This window comes from Podarcis tiliguerta (assembly GCF_965153285.1).
Source record: "Podarcis tiliguerta genome assembly, chromosome: 2".
Lineage (NCBI taxonomy): Eukaryota > Metazoa > Chordata > Lepidosauria > Squamata > Lacertidae > Podarcis > Podarcis tiliguerta.
The window spans coordinates 7,913,617-7,928,317 of NC_139535.1; the positions used below are offsets into that span (position 1 = coordinate 7,913,617).

At 46.8% G+C, this 14,701-nt stretch overlaps 1 protein-coding gene and 1 long non-coding RNA gene across 3 annotated transcripts in view; both read right to left on the reverse strand.

The window, feature by feature from the left end:
• LOC310671060 overlaps positions 1 to 14,701 on the reverse strand; it is a 184,643-nt gene that overhangs the window by 13,089 nt on the left and 156,853 nt on the right. The gene's annotated exons all lie outside the window — the stretch shown is intronic.
• On the reverse strand, positions 2,539 to 13,145 carry LOC310670667 (uncharacterized protein). 2 transcript variants are annotated; one of them, XM_083426315.1, is made up of 3 exons: positions 12,222 to 13,143; positions 5,352 to 5,511; positions 2,539 to 4,402 (listed from the first exon to the last, which is right to left on the reverse strand). In XM_083426315.1, the coding sequence occupies exons 2-3, from the start codon at positions 5,416 to 5,418 to the stop codon at positions 3,222 to 3,224; spliced, it is 1,248 nt and encodes a 415-aa protein (XP_083282441.1). In that variant the 5' UTR covers positions 5,419 to 5,511; positions 12,222 to 13,143; the 3' UTR covers positions 2,539 to 3,221. The 2 variants fall into 2 exon arrangements, with proteins under 2 accessions (XP_083282441.1, XP_083282442.1); XM_083426316.1 differs by having other exon boundaries at positions 2,764 to 4,399; positions 12,222 to 13,145.

The following is a 14,701-nucleotide window of genomic DNA, read 5'->3' on the forward strand; positions in this document are numbered from 1 at the left end:
CCCTCCTTGTTAATTCTTGGGGTTCCCTGCAGGGAACTGGGGAGTGCAGCCTACCCAGCAACATCCAATCCCCCTTGATGGGGCAGGGGGGTTAAATTTGCAGATGACACCAAACTGGGAGGGGTGGCTAACACCCCAGAGGACAGGATCACACTTCAAAACGACCTTGACAGATTAGAGAACTGGGCCAAAACAAACAAGATGAACTTTAACAGGGAGAAATGTAAAGTATTGCACTTGGGCAAAAAAAAATGAGAGGCACAAATACAAGATGGGTGACACCTGGCTTGAGAGCAGTACATGTGAAAAGGATCTAGGAGTCTTGGTTGACCACAAACTTGACATGAGCCAACAGTGTGACGCGGCAGCTAAAAAAGCCAATGCAATTCTGGGCTGCATCAATAGGAGTATAGCATCTAGATCAAGGGAAGTAATAGTGCCACTGTCTTCTGCTCTGGTCAGACCTCACCTGGAGTACTGTGACCAGTTCTGGGCACCACAGTTCAAGAAGGACACTGACAAACTGGAACGTGTCCAGAGGAGGGCAACCAAAATGGTCAAAGGTCTGGAAACGATGCCTTATGAGGAACGGCTAAGGGAGCTGGGCATGTTTAGCCTGGAGAAGAGGAGGTTAAGGGGTGATATGATAGCCATATTCAAATATATAAAAGGATGTCACATAGAGGAGGGAGAAAGGTTGTTTTCTGCTGCTCCAGAGAAGCGGACACGGAGCAATGGATCCAAACTGCAAGAAAGAAGATTCCACCTCAACATTAGGAAGAACTTCCTGACAGTAAGAGCTGTTCGACAGTGGAATTTGCTGCCAAGGAGTGTGGTGGAGTCTCCTTCTTTGGAGGTCTTTAAGCAGAGGCTTGACAACCATATGTCAGGAGTGCTCTGATGGTGTTTCCTGCTCGGCAGGGGGTTGGACTCGATGGCCCTTGTGGTTTCTTCCAACTCTATGATTCTATGAAATCCTGCTTTCGGCAGCATCAGTTTCCCCCCTCCCCTCCATTTGCCTTTGCCCAAGAAAGAAAATAGATGCTTGAAATATGTGAACACTGTCAAAAAGTCCTGCCTTCTCCAAGAGGCTTAAGGATAGAGGTGGCCTTGCGTGAGGAACATACTGAGTCGAGACCATTAGAAACACAGAACTGTTGGAAGGGGACCCTGAGGGTCATCTAGTCCAACCCCCTGCAATGCAGGAAGCTTAACTGGGGAAAAAATGGTGAAGTCCAGTCAAAGGTGACTCGTGTTGCGGCGCTCCATCCGACCTCTGCTTAAAAAAACCTCCAAGGAAGGAGAGTCCATCTAGCTCAGTGTTGTCAACACAGACTGGCAGCGACTCTCCAGGGTTTGGGGGAGAGAGTCTTTCCCGCCTTCTGCACTCAAAGCAGATGCTCTGTCACTGAGCTCCGGCCCTTCCTTGAGGCAAGGGGGCTGATTTTGAGTGCCAATCGGGTGGTGTAATTTTGCCTTTAAAAAAATAAAAAGCTTAAGGTAAAGGTAAAGGGACCCCTGACCATTGGGTCCAGTCGTGGCCGACTCTGGGGTTGTGGCGCTCATCTCGCTTTATTGGCCGAGGGAGCCGGCGTACAGCTTCTGGGTCTTGTGGCCAGCATGACTAAGCCGCTTCTGGCGAACCAGAGCAGCACACAGAAACGCCGTTTAACTTCCCGCCGGAGTGGTACCTATTGATCTACTTGCACTTTGACATGCTTTCGAACTGCAAGGTTGGCAGGAGATGGGACCGATCGCGGGGATTCGAACCGCCGACCTTCTGATCGGCAAGTCCTAGGCTCTGTGGTTTACCCACCCGCGTCCACTATCTTAGCTTAGCATGGTTTTAATTCTTCTTCACTACCTGCGGAGTAAAGCTGTAAGAAGCTGCAGACTCTCTCTACTGTCCCACTGAAGAGCACAGAGTGTTCCATGCAGGCTTCCTAGAGTGGCTACTCTGTGATGATGTCATCTTGAGCAAGGTGCCACCTCCTTAAAGAAAAACGCTCTAGGAAGCCTTCAAAGAAAGTAAGTGCTGAGCAGAGCTGTCTGAGAATGGCTCTGCTACCATTTCTGGAAGTGGCCAACCAGTCACAGAATAGTGTTTATGGGTTGGGGACTGGAGCACGAAATCATTTTGCCTCTCCCTTGTACACAATCAGGACAGATTCCTGACTGACACTCTTCCCGGGCTTGATGTAACCGCCTCATCTTATTGACACCAGCCCAGACCTAAAACGAGGGACGACAGCTCAGTGCAAAGCAATCAAAAACACATTAACTTAGAAGTAAGTCCTGTTGGCGTCAAGGAGCCCAGCATCTGAGAAATTGCACCTTGTCTTGTGTCAGGGTTGGGATTTTGTCCCCGCCGCACTCCTGCGTTCCATTGTTATTGGTTTTTTTTTAAAAAAAATATAAGGTAATTCAACAAAACATATTATCTTAAAACATATCATCCTTAATTTTTTTCCTTATTTCCCCCCTCCCCCTCCCTCCCATAAACAACCCGCCCTCCCCGCCCTCCCCCCAACTTCCCTCAGTTCCAATCTCTGGTTTCTCCACAAATGCCATACTCTGCATGTTACAGAACTGTATAAGTCCTTAATTTATCTAACTAACGATTATCAATAAAAAAATTGTGAGTGTTTATTCAAAGCCTGCCAAGGAGTCCAATTCACTTTGTTGCGTCTTTTGGTACTTTGTAAAAGGTTCCCATTCCTCTCTAAAGGGACGTGGGTGGTGCTGTGGGTTAAAACCACAGAGCCTAGCACTTTGCCAATCAAAAGGTCGGCAGTTCGAATCCCCGTGACGGGGTGAGCTCCTGTTGCTCGGTCCCTGCTCCTGCCCACCTAGCAGTTCGAAAGCACACAAGTGCAAGTAGATAAATAGGTACCGCTCCGGTGGGAAGGTAAACAGTGTTTCCGTGCGCTGCTCTGGTTTGCCAGAAGTGGCTTAGTCATGCTGGCCACATGACCCAGAAGCTGTACACCAGCTCCCTCGGCCAGTAAAGCGAGATGAGCACCGCAACCCCAGAGTCGTCCGCGACTGGAACTAATGGTCAGGGGTCCCTTTACCTTTTATCCTTGTCCCATAGTTTATGTGTCAATTTTGCCAGTTCTGCATAGGCCATCATTTTCTCTTGCCACAATTCTTTAGTCGGGATTTCCTCAGTCTTCCATCCTTGTGCTATTAAGACTCTCGCTCCTGCGTTCCATTGTTTGTCACTTGGCTTTCAGGTGGATTTTCTGATGTCTGATAAGATGCGAGCTGGCGCTGAAGCTCCTCCCGCACTCAGAGCATTGGTACGGCTTCTCCCCGGTGTGGACGCGCTGGTGCCTTACGAGGTGTGAGCTCATCCGGAAGTGCTTCCCGCAGCTTGGGCAGGCGTAAGGCTTCTCTCCCGTGTGGGTCCTCTCGTGCACCAGGAGGTCTGAGCTCTTGCCGAACATTTTCCCGCACCAACACTTGTAGGGCTTCTCGCCCGTGTGCGTCCTCTCGTGAGCGATCAGCGTGGATTTCTGGCTGAAGCTCTTCCCGCACTCGCGGCACGGGAACGGCTTCTCCCCGGTGTGGGTCCGCATGTGGGTCACGAGGTTGGAGCTGGCGCAGAACCTCTTCTCGCAGTGAGAGCACTTGAAGGGCTTCTCGCCCGTGTGGATTCTCTGGTGTCTGATGAGCAGCGTGCTGGACGTGAAGCCTTTCCCGCACTCGGGGCACTGGAACGGGTTCTCGCCCGTGTGGCTCCTCGTGTGTGTGATGTAGTGCGACTTCTGGATGAAGCCCTTCCCGCACTCGGAGCACCTGTACGGCTTGGCCCCCGTGTGGATCCTCTGGTGCCTGGTGAAGTCTGAGCTCAGGCTGAAGCTTTTCCCGCACTCCCAGCACTTGTACGGCTTCTCCCCGCTGTGGGTTCTCTGGTGTGCCGTCAGGTGGGAGTTCTGGTTGAAGCCTTTCCCGCAGGTCAGGCATTTGTACGGCTTCTCCCCCGTGTGGATTCTCTGGTGGCGGATAATGTCGGAGCTCACACTGAAGCTCTTCCCGCACTCGGAGCATTTGTACGGCTTGTCCCGTTTCTTACAGCTCCTCCTGCTGATCACAAAGTCTGGCCCCCAGCTGTGGCCTTCGCTGCCCTCCTGGATCTCTCCTGGGGGGATTCTCTGTTGTACTGTAGATCCACCAAGTCCTTCGTAGCCGCCCCAGAAAGGAACAGAGTTTCTTTCTCCCTCCGAAGGGCAGCTTCTCTGCTGTGTCTCCAGTCCCTGCTGAGGGTGAAGAACCGCTCCTTCCGTAACGCCCTGGGGAGGGCTCTCTTCGCCCCGTACATATGTGGGCTCCTCCAGTCCTGAGGGACGCTCCGTGGGAAATGTCTGTGCCTTCCGCTTGCAGAGAGAGTCACTGCCTGCTGGAAGAAGGAGAGAACTGTGATGGCGTTCAATTTGTCCTTGTGATACGCTGGTACCTCGGTTTTCGAACGTAATAATAATAATAATAATAATAATAATAATAATAATAATAATTTATTATTTGTCTTATATCTTTATGTTGTTTCCCACTAAAGCCACTAAAGGTATATGATTTAAAAGTATAAGATTTAAGGTTTTTTACTTTCTCCCCCCCCCCTTTTCTTTTTAACTAGGGAATTGGAGTTTAGACAATTTTTTGTTAGATGCTTACTTTTTTGAATGTTTTTTGTCTTTTTGATTTTCCTTCTTTTTTTGTGTGTGCTGGTGGGAAGGGTGGAGGGAGGGTGTGGGTTTTTGCATTGTGTATATTTTGGTTTTTGTTTCTTTCTCCTTTGTTTTTCCTTTTTTTATCTTGTTGCATTTGACTCTTTGTTTTTGTAACTTTGTGTTTTTTGGAAAACTAATAAATATTATTATATTTTTTTAAAAATAATTTATTATTTGTTCCCCAGCCACTCTGGGCAGCTTCTGACAAAGATTAAAAAGACATTAAAATGTCACACATTAAAAGCCACTTCTCACAGTTTTAACAGCTCCTAAACTTTGGCCGAAATCTGCTTCCTGCTCTTACGGACATAAGAAATGGCCCTAAATTGAATCAGGCCGTTGTGGTCCCTCAACCTCATTATTGTATGTAGTGACTGTGGCATCAGCTCTACAGAGTTTCAGACAGGGAACTCTTTCCTAGTCCTACCTGGAGATGCCAGGGGTTGTAATCTGGGACCTTCTGGGGCTTCAGAGCTCCATGCAGACTTTCCATTACAAGACTGGACTATGTCCCCTGATTCTATGGAGGGATCCCTTTTCCTCTGGTTAGAACTCACTCCCCACCCCTGCCTTTGACCTGCTGCAGCACAGCACTTATTCATGTTTTGTTTTATTGCATACCTCTTTCAGCGTGAAAGACATGCTGTTGGGGATCCAGAACTGTGGTCTCCTCATGGTCCTCTTGCATGACTTCCTTGCGTGGGGTTCTCTGCTCTTGTGGAGATCCAAAAGGAACTTAGGTTGAAATGCAGGGCAGCTTCTCCGAGGACGAGTGCAGCTCCTGAAACAGTCACCTGAAGGTCATCCTTGCTGTTCCCTCCCCTGTCCACCCCTCCTCATTGGCTAGGTTGCAATGATGTCACAGAATGTTCACAGAGACCTATAGTATTTTATTGGCTGGTCTTCAGCCAAAACTCTTGGGAGTAGATTACAGGGGTAAAATACTGGGGGGCGGGGGGAATATATCAGAGGCAGGACAGATGAAATATTCCAGGTTAAAACATCCACAGACAGAGACAACTGCCATGACCCGGCTAGTGTAGGAAAACCGCTGCAACGACCTCCCAGATAGGCAGCCATTCAGCCTCCATTTAACAACTTCTAACAAAGGCAAGCAAACCACCTTCTGCTTCGGAACAGGATATATTTATACGAATTCTTCAAACTTACAGGACCCCTTAAAAATTAGGTAAGGAACCAAATGTGGCATAATACTGTTTTACAATTTAGAATTTAAATGTATTTTCATGTAATGTTTGATACTTCCCGCTGATGAAGGTGAATACATCGAAACAGGGCCCTGTCCTGGTTTCTGATCCATAATTGACTTCTGACTTCTGCTCAGTGATTGAAAGCAAGACCTCCACGTTGAATCTGACTATGGACTAACATGAACTTATCTCTACTCATAAACTCATATCTTTAATACTGTAACGAATTATTGTGTTATACATCTCCTTATGAGTTTGAGTTTGTAATCTCTGTCTGAGTTTGTAATCTCTATTTGAGTTTGTAATCGTTGTCAGAATACATACTTTTGAATGGATTAGTTTTTGTTACAATTGACTATTGATTTGCGAGTAGGGACCACTCCCACTTTTGAAACTTATATTGGCCAGGGTTCTTGGTGTGCTTTTTTCTTGGTACAGTGTAGGAAAATGGTTGCTTATATATATTGGCATGGAAAGAAGTTTCTTACTGGACAAAGCAAGATGCTGCTTGGGGCATGGACAACGCGTGAACAGTTCATGCCAATGTAGCGATTGGTCCGTGTGTAACACGATCTTAGGGGGCGTGATGTACTGTACATTCTTTATCTGCTAGCTGAGAGATTGTTGCAGGACTTTGGCAGAAGACTCCTGCAGAGACTTCAATAAAGGTGGGCAGCAGCTTTTGAGCTGTGTGAGAGAGAGCCCTTAAAAATCCAGCTTGGTGTGTGAGATTCTTTTCAAGCTAACTTGGTGAAACACTGCCTCATCCCACAAAGACGAGCAGGCTTCGTCATTTGGTGCCCCGTGTGACTGACTTCGGACTTCACGTTGCTTACCAGCGCTCACCTCGCCCCGTGCAAGGGCTCCAGACGCGTCCTTCATCCGTTCTTCGGATCCCAGGTGAGAGCTCCCTTACGTTCTGCTATCATGGGGCAGTCCCTTTCACCACCACAAAAGAAATTTTTTGATGAACTTAAGTTTCTTCTTGCCAGCAACAATCTTGTTGTGAATGATGCTGATCTCAAAGCCTTAATTGAAGCTCTTGACACCCATTTTCCATGGTACCCCCAAGATGGGACATGGAATTTGAAGGATTGGGAGAAAATAGGACATTTTTTTCAAAATCACCCTCAGACTGATGCAAGAATTTTACATGCTTGGTGCCAAGTTCACAAGGCTATCTCCTTTCTAAATCCTGCAAATATCCTCCTTGCGGTAAAGCCTCCTGTACCTTCTGTGTTTTTGTGTCCCTGCCTGCCAACGGCACAAATTCTGGACCTGCCGGCTTCTGTCTCTTCGAAAGCTCCAGATCCTCCCGTATCTACAGCTCCCCCACCCTCCCTCCCTCTGCATTCCTGGCCTCTCGGTGCCACGACCGCCCCCTCGTCCACCCCTCTCCAAGCAGCTCCTCTTCGAGCGGCCGCATCGCTAATTGCCTTTGATTCTGCTACACCTAATCTTTTCCCTGTGCTTGCTCCAGTTTCCCCCGATGGAGGGCCTCAAATGCATGAACAATTTGACTTGCAATTTATAAAAGAGTTATCTTCCTCTGTTGCCGCTGCTGCTGGCATTGTGCCATCTCCTCCAGCCCCAGCCATGCTTACACAGGCTGAGGTTCTCGATGGACTGCCGGGAGGGAGAAATTTCCTTACCATTGCTCAGCAATTGCCCCTGGATCCTCAGTATTGGGAAGCTACCACCGTTGCCGCAACTCAGGATGCTTTGGCTTCAGTCCCAGATGACAAAAACAAGAGAGGGGGTCATTGGGGCACTCTTAAAAGGCAAGTTCAGGATGTGGCAGCCCAAGAAGTGATTGTACGTCAGCTTGCATTTGACAATGCAAATGAGGACTATAAACAAGTGCTACGCCCTTTGATGACAACTCCTAATATAGTCATTGCAGATATGCTCAAGGCCTGCCAATCTGTAACCTCTATTGGATTTCAAACTTTTGCTAAGGACAAAACTTGAGAAAAGCTTGCAGTGGTTTTTCTTCTGCCATGGGGGGGGGGCAGAGGCACCTGTGTGATTCAGTTCACAAAAGACAGGCCGCACCGAAAACATTTTACAATCTTTTTTCCTCTCCCCCTGCACAGACTCTCACATAGAGATGTTGCTTTTCACCTTTTGGCTCTGTTCCCGGACTTATGTTGCAAATCAATGTAGACAGACAAGGTCGCCTTGAATCTGAAGAAAACGAAAGCCCCTTTGTTCTCGGCTCTGGATTTTTTACAGCGATTTTTTTTATGGCTTGGCTCGTGTGTGTTTTTTTTTTGTCTTAGAGGAAAATGCATTTTTTAAAAATGTTTTGCTGTTATGGGAAAACCCCATGCATTGAAGACTGACAACAGCTCTGCATATATTTCTCAGGCCTTTTTCTGACTTTTGCTCTCTGTGGGATATTAAGTTGCTTTACAGGACAAGCAATCATTGAGCGTGCACATTTGACTTTTAAGACCCTCCTCAATAAGCAATTGGGAGGACGTTTGGCTACTGTCTCTGAAATACCTAATATTGTGCATCAAGTGTTATTCACCTTAAATCATCTGTTATATCCTCACAACAGGAATTTTACACCTGCTGAGCTTCACTTCAGGAGGGTAGAAGTGTTGCAGCACCCTCTAGTGTCTTACAGGTTGCTTCCAGACCCGGAGTGGAAAGGTCCAACTTCCCTGATTTCCTGGGACACCAGCATCTTGAAACCATTCTTCACGCTGTCTGCCGATGGAGATCTGCCATCTGACCTCAATCCACATTGCAGCTGGAGACATCACCACGTTCCTTCCAACGTGCCTTTTACAGCTGTTCCAGTGTTTCCTGGCATGAAGGGCCATCTTTGTCCTTATCGCATTGGCCCTCCTACCTCCTGGGAAGCCACTTTGATTACCAAATACCAGTACAGTTTTGCTGCATCTTGCCTGGGGAATTGCCTGGGTTTTATTCCCCAATTACGACTACCCCATTTGTGTTGCTACCTACAACTGGGGTTGGAATTTTGATTCAGTACAAGGAACCGTGAATGTAGCCTATTTACAGCAAATGGGCTCTTGTGTTTGCAAAAATGGTTGTGTTGCCTCTTCTGGATTGTGGTTTTTACATGCCAATAATCGAGCCACGAAATATCACGCAGGTTGCTCTGAAGCAGCTATTGGAGTGATCTACCATTCTCATCCTTATTGCCCCCATGAACAATCAGTTTGGCATGGGCCCAACAACTCTAAATACCTGCAGAACTTTGTAAGACGCCGCCGTGATGCTCCCTTACAAAAAGCAAGAAAACCTGAGATATATCATCAGATTTGGAGTAATAATATCTATATTAAGGACATAAATCATTTTGCTTTTATGCTTAATTTTTCTGATTGTTGGGTATGTATGCAGAGGTTTGGCATATTATTGCATGGTATTCTAGTAAATGCTTCATACAAGATTAGTAATAATATCAAGGATGGTCGTACAAGTTTATCTCCTGTTTTTTTTTTGTCGCTTGTAGAAACAGCGTCTCATTGCTTTTTTTAAAATTATAATAGCAGTAAATTTTTAGGTTATTATCCATATGTTTTTGGAGTTTGTGCTTAATTCATTTTCATTTTTGTATGTATATATCTGATTAATCAAATCAATATTTCTGCATCAATTAATTGTTGGAACAAATGATAGCTCATAATCCTTTGAATCCACCTGAGGGTTTTGACCCATGGGAATGGCTTTTCTCTTGGTTACCTAATGGTGAATGGTTAAGAAAAATTTTGTTGATTATAATTGCATTAATTGTTGGATTTATAATTCTCTGTTGTTGCATTCAATGCTTACCTTCCTTGCTTGCTCAATGCAGTGCCTGGTGGAATAAACCACGTCCAGCCTCTGGGCTGACTAGAAGGATTTATGTGGCACAATATGAACGCTTAGCAAATTCCGTGTATGATGCTGATTAAAGTTGTTTTCATTTGCGCTTAAATATATAAAGAAAAGAGGGCATGTAGGAAAATGGTTGCTTATATATATTGGCATGGAAAGAAGTTTCTTACTGGACAAAGCAAGATGCTGCTTGGGGCATGGACAACGCGTGAACAGTTCATGCCAATGTAGCGATTGGTCCGTGTGTAACACGATCTTAGGGGGCGTGATGTACTGTACATTCTTTATCTGCTAGCTGAGAGATTGTTGCAGGACTTTGGCAGAAGACTCCTGCAGAGACTTCAATAAAGGTGGGCAGCAGCTTTTGAGCTGTGTGAGAGAGAGCCCTTAAAAATCCAGCTTGGTGTGTGAGATTCTTTTCAAGCTAACTTGGTGAAACACTGCCTCATCCCACAAAGACGAGCAGGCTTCGTCAGTACAGTGGTGCCCCGCAAGACGAATGCCTCGCAAGACGGAAAACCCGCTAGACGAAAGGGTTTTCCGTTTTGGAGGTGCTTCGCAAAACGAATTTCCTATGGGCTTGCTTCGCAAGACGAAAATGTCTTGCAAGTTGCTGCAATTTTTTTCCGCTCCCCACCCCCTTTTTCTAAGGCACTAAGCTGCTAATAGCCTTTTAGCAGCTAATCTGCTAATCCCTTAAACCTTTAATAGCCGCTGAAAGCCGCTAAACCGCTAATAGCGCTAATCCGCTAATGGGTTTGCTTCGCAAGACGAAAAAACCGCTAGACGAAGAGACTCATGGAACGGATTCTTTTCGTCTTGTGAGGCACCACTGTATATTTAATAACAAGAACTCCAACTTATTTGACTTCTGCTTTGGAGGCAGAGATGCTCCTGAACGCCAGTTGTTGGAAACCTTAAGAGGGGAGAGGCCTCTTGTGAGAGGTCCTGTTTGCGGGTTCCCAACAAACATTTGTAAGAACAGAATGCTGGACTAGATGGGCCATAGGCATGATCCAGAAGGCTCTTACGTTCCATGTTCAGAGTAGAACCATTGAGATTGGTGAACTGAAGCTACTCGTGTCTACTGAGTTCAGTAGCCCTACTCTGAGCGGGGCTAGCATTGGTGCCAAACGCCTTGCTCTGCTTTCCTTTGGACCCCCTCAGTGAGACCAAGAGGAGGGTCTTGTCTTCTGGGCAGCCCAGGACCTCCAGACACACTGCCCAGGCTTGCACCCCAATGAGATCACTTTGGTGCTGCCCCCAGAGATGGAAAGAAGATAAAGTCCCTGAAATGTTAACCTATGAGAGTGCTGGAGGTGAAATAGTTAAACAGGTTACCCAATCAGGACCCAGGGGGGTGGAGTCAGAGGGACTATAAAACCAGCTCTGGGAGGGGCGAAAAGAGGAGTTCGTTGGGTGGTTGGTTAGAGTGGGAGTGAATTGGGATAGAGTCTGTGGGGAGGTTGAGTTAGTGTAGCGAAATAAGCTGAGTCAGGAACAGTTAGGAGCTAGGAAGACAAGTAAATATCTGAGAGGTGGTTTAGTGAGTGAGCGCAGGTAGCGGAAGTTATGGGTCTGGATAGGGACCCCATGAATGTAATTGACCGATACCGTTTATGAAACCACAGGCTTGTTAAACTGCAAGAAATAAACAAGAAAGAAACAGAAGTTTATGTTCCAATTTAACCCTGACTGGACTCAGTATTGTACCAGGTAGGGCCTGGGCCTGGGTGGTGGCAGTGAGAAATCAGGTGGTGGCACAGGAATCAATAGATGGTGAAACGTCCGGGGACCCTGTGTGATCACCACAGTCCCTGCCTGAGAAGTTAATGGACTATGCGAAAATGGCGAAAATGACCGGAAGAGTCAGAAATCAGGAAGACCAAAACATCCTCAGATGTTGTTGAACTTCAACTCCCATCACCCCTAGCTAGCAAGGCCAGAGCTCAGGGATGATGGGAGTTGTAGTCCAACAACATCAGGGGGGGGGGACCCACAGGTTGAGATTCTGGAGTATCATAAAAGATGTGGGAGGAAATGATTAACACTAGGACCCACAAAGGGGAGGATGGAGATTCCTAGGAATCTTGTTTTTATTATTTATGTTTTGATATATCTCTGTAAAGTTTTAATTTGGAAAACCAAATAAATAAATTGAATTTACCCCCTGCAGAGTTCCAACTTCCCCGCAACCTTTAAGAGACTACAGTGCCCATAATTCTTTGAGAATTAGGGGGGCTGGGTTTCAGATGCAGTTTGCGCTCAGCCTGAATCGGTCTCCGCCCCGTTCCTAAACAAACTGGGAGCAAGAGGGGTTGCATGCAGTAGGGCAGGGCCATCGCCCCCCCCCCCCCGCAGGGCCCACCTTTTGCTTGGAAGAGCTGAACAACAACACCCCCTCGCCATGCATTTAACTCACCGCTCCTTTGAGATCTGCTCCTGCCCTTCAGTTCGGCTGCCCCTCCTGCAAGCAGCTAGTCCTCTTGGCCAGAACCAGTTTCCAGGGGGAGCAGCCCAATGACAGAACAGGAAAGGGCACCGGTATTTACACTCTGCCAGAAGCCTCCTTCACATACGTATTTATGAAATCTCTGTGTGTGTATTTGTGTGTGGCGTGCTTTCCTCCAAGCCTCTCTAGGCTTCCCAGCTCTGCCACTTTAACCCCTTCCAGTAGAACCTTAGATACCAACTCAGAAATGGGAGTGCCTGATCACCTCATCTGTCTCCTGAGAAATCTCTATGTGGGACAAGAAGCTACAGTTAGAACTGGATATGGAACAACTGATTGGTTCAAAATTGGGAAAGGAGTATGGCAAGGCTGTATATTGTCTCCCTGCTTATTTAACTTATATGCAGAATTCATCATGCGAAAGGCTGGGCTGGATGAATCCCAAGCCGGAATTAAGATCGCCGGAAGAAATATCAACAACCTCAGATATGCAGATGCCACAACCTTGATGGCAGAAAGTGAGGAGGAATTAAAGAACCTTTTAATGAGGGTGAAAGAGGAGAGCGCAAAATATGGTCTGAAGCTCAACATCAAAAAAACGAAGATCATGGCCACTGGGCCCATCACCTCCTGGCAAATAGAAGGGGAAGAAATGGAGGCAGTGAGAGATTTTACTTTCTTGGGCTCCATGATCACTGCAGATGGTGACAGCAGTCATGAAATTAAAAGATGCCTGCTGCTTGGGAGAAAAGTGATGACAAACCTAGACAGCATCTTAAAAAGCAGAGACATCACCTTGCCAACAAAAGTCCATATAGTTAAAGCCATGGTTTTCCCAGTAGTGATGTATGGAAGTGAGAGCTGGACCATAAAGAAGGCTGATCACCGAAGAATGGATGCTTTTGAATTATGGTGCTGGAGGAGACTCTTGAGAGTCCCATGGACTGCAAGAAGATCAAACCTCTCCATTCTGAAGGAAATCAGCCCTGAGTGCTCACTGGAAGGATAGGTTGTGAAGCTGAGGCTCCACTACTTTGGCCACCTCATGAGAAGAGAAGACTCCATGGAAAAGACCCTGATGCTGGGCAAGATTGAGGGCACAAGGAGACCAGAGCATGCCAGGCACTCCTGTCTGCAGTTTGGTCACACTCATGCTGGTAGCTTCAAGAACACTGTCCAACCATCTCGTCCTCTGTCATCCCCTTCTCCTTGTGCCCTCAATCTTTCCCAACATCAGGGTCTTTTCCAGGTTCTCAAAGGCAGGAAAAACATGTGCTTCCTTTTCGGGGTCTCTGTAAAACCTTTGAAACTCAAAGATTCTCAGCAAGACTTCAGTCGCTGTAATTAAAGCTTGTAGCAGCTGCAGCAGCTGTTTCTCTTCCTGACATTTTTTGCTCAGTTCAGGAACAGCTGATGCACTAAACGGGGCTCCCTGCCTCTCTGATTTTTCCACTCTTGGTTTCCTGACATCCCTGATTAAGGCCTCACTTCTCTTGAGACCCAGAGTGGTGTAGTGTTTAAGAGCAGTGGACTCGTAATCTGGGGAACCAGGTTCGTGTCTCCGCTCCTCCACATGCAGCTGCTGGGTGACCTTGGGCCAGTCACACTTCTCTGAAGTCTCTAAGCCTCACTCACCTCACAGAGTGTTTGTTGTGGGGGAGGAAGGGAAAGGAGAATGTTAGCTGCTTTGAGACTCCTTCTGGTAGTGATAAAGCAGGATATCAAATCCAAACTCCTCCTCCTCCTCCTCCTCCTCCTCCTCCTCTTCTTCTCTTGGGTGTTGTTAAATGGGACAGGTCTCTCTCTCACACACACACAAATAGCTGAAACCAGGCAACTAAAATAGAAGCTGCTTGGGGCGTAATTTCTGAGTTATGTATGTACTTATATACAGTGGTACCTCGGGTTACAGACGCTTCAGGTTACAGATGCTTCAGGTTACAGACTCTGCTAACTCAGAAATAGTACCTCGGGTTAAGAACTGCTCCAGGATGAGAACAGAAACCGCGCAGTGGCAGCGGGAGGCCCCATTAGCTAAAATGGTGCTTCAGGTTAAGAACAGTTTCAGGTTAAGAACGGACCTCCAGAACGAATTAAGTTCTTAACGCGAGGTACCACTGTATTTGCACGCTTAGACCACCTTTTCCCCAACGATCTCAAGGTGATGGTTCTCCTTCCTTGCAACAACTCTGTGAGGTAGGTTAGGCTAAGAGGTGGTGACTGCTCCAATGAGCTTCATGGCTGAGCGGGGATTCAAACCCAGCTCTCCAACACTCTTAACCATTACACCATTTCATCAAATGTGCAATATCATCAGCAGAATACAGTGAAGGTGTCTGCTTTAATTTATCAATAGGTAGGGTGTTCCAAAGTGTCACACTAAACGAGCAAGTGCTCACTGATGTGATGTGGTGTTGGGCTGCTCAGCTAAGTATGTTGTTGTTGTTTAG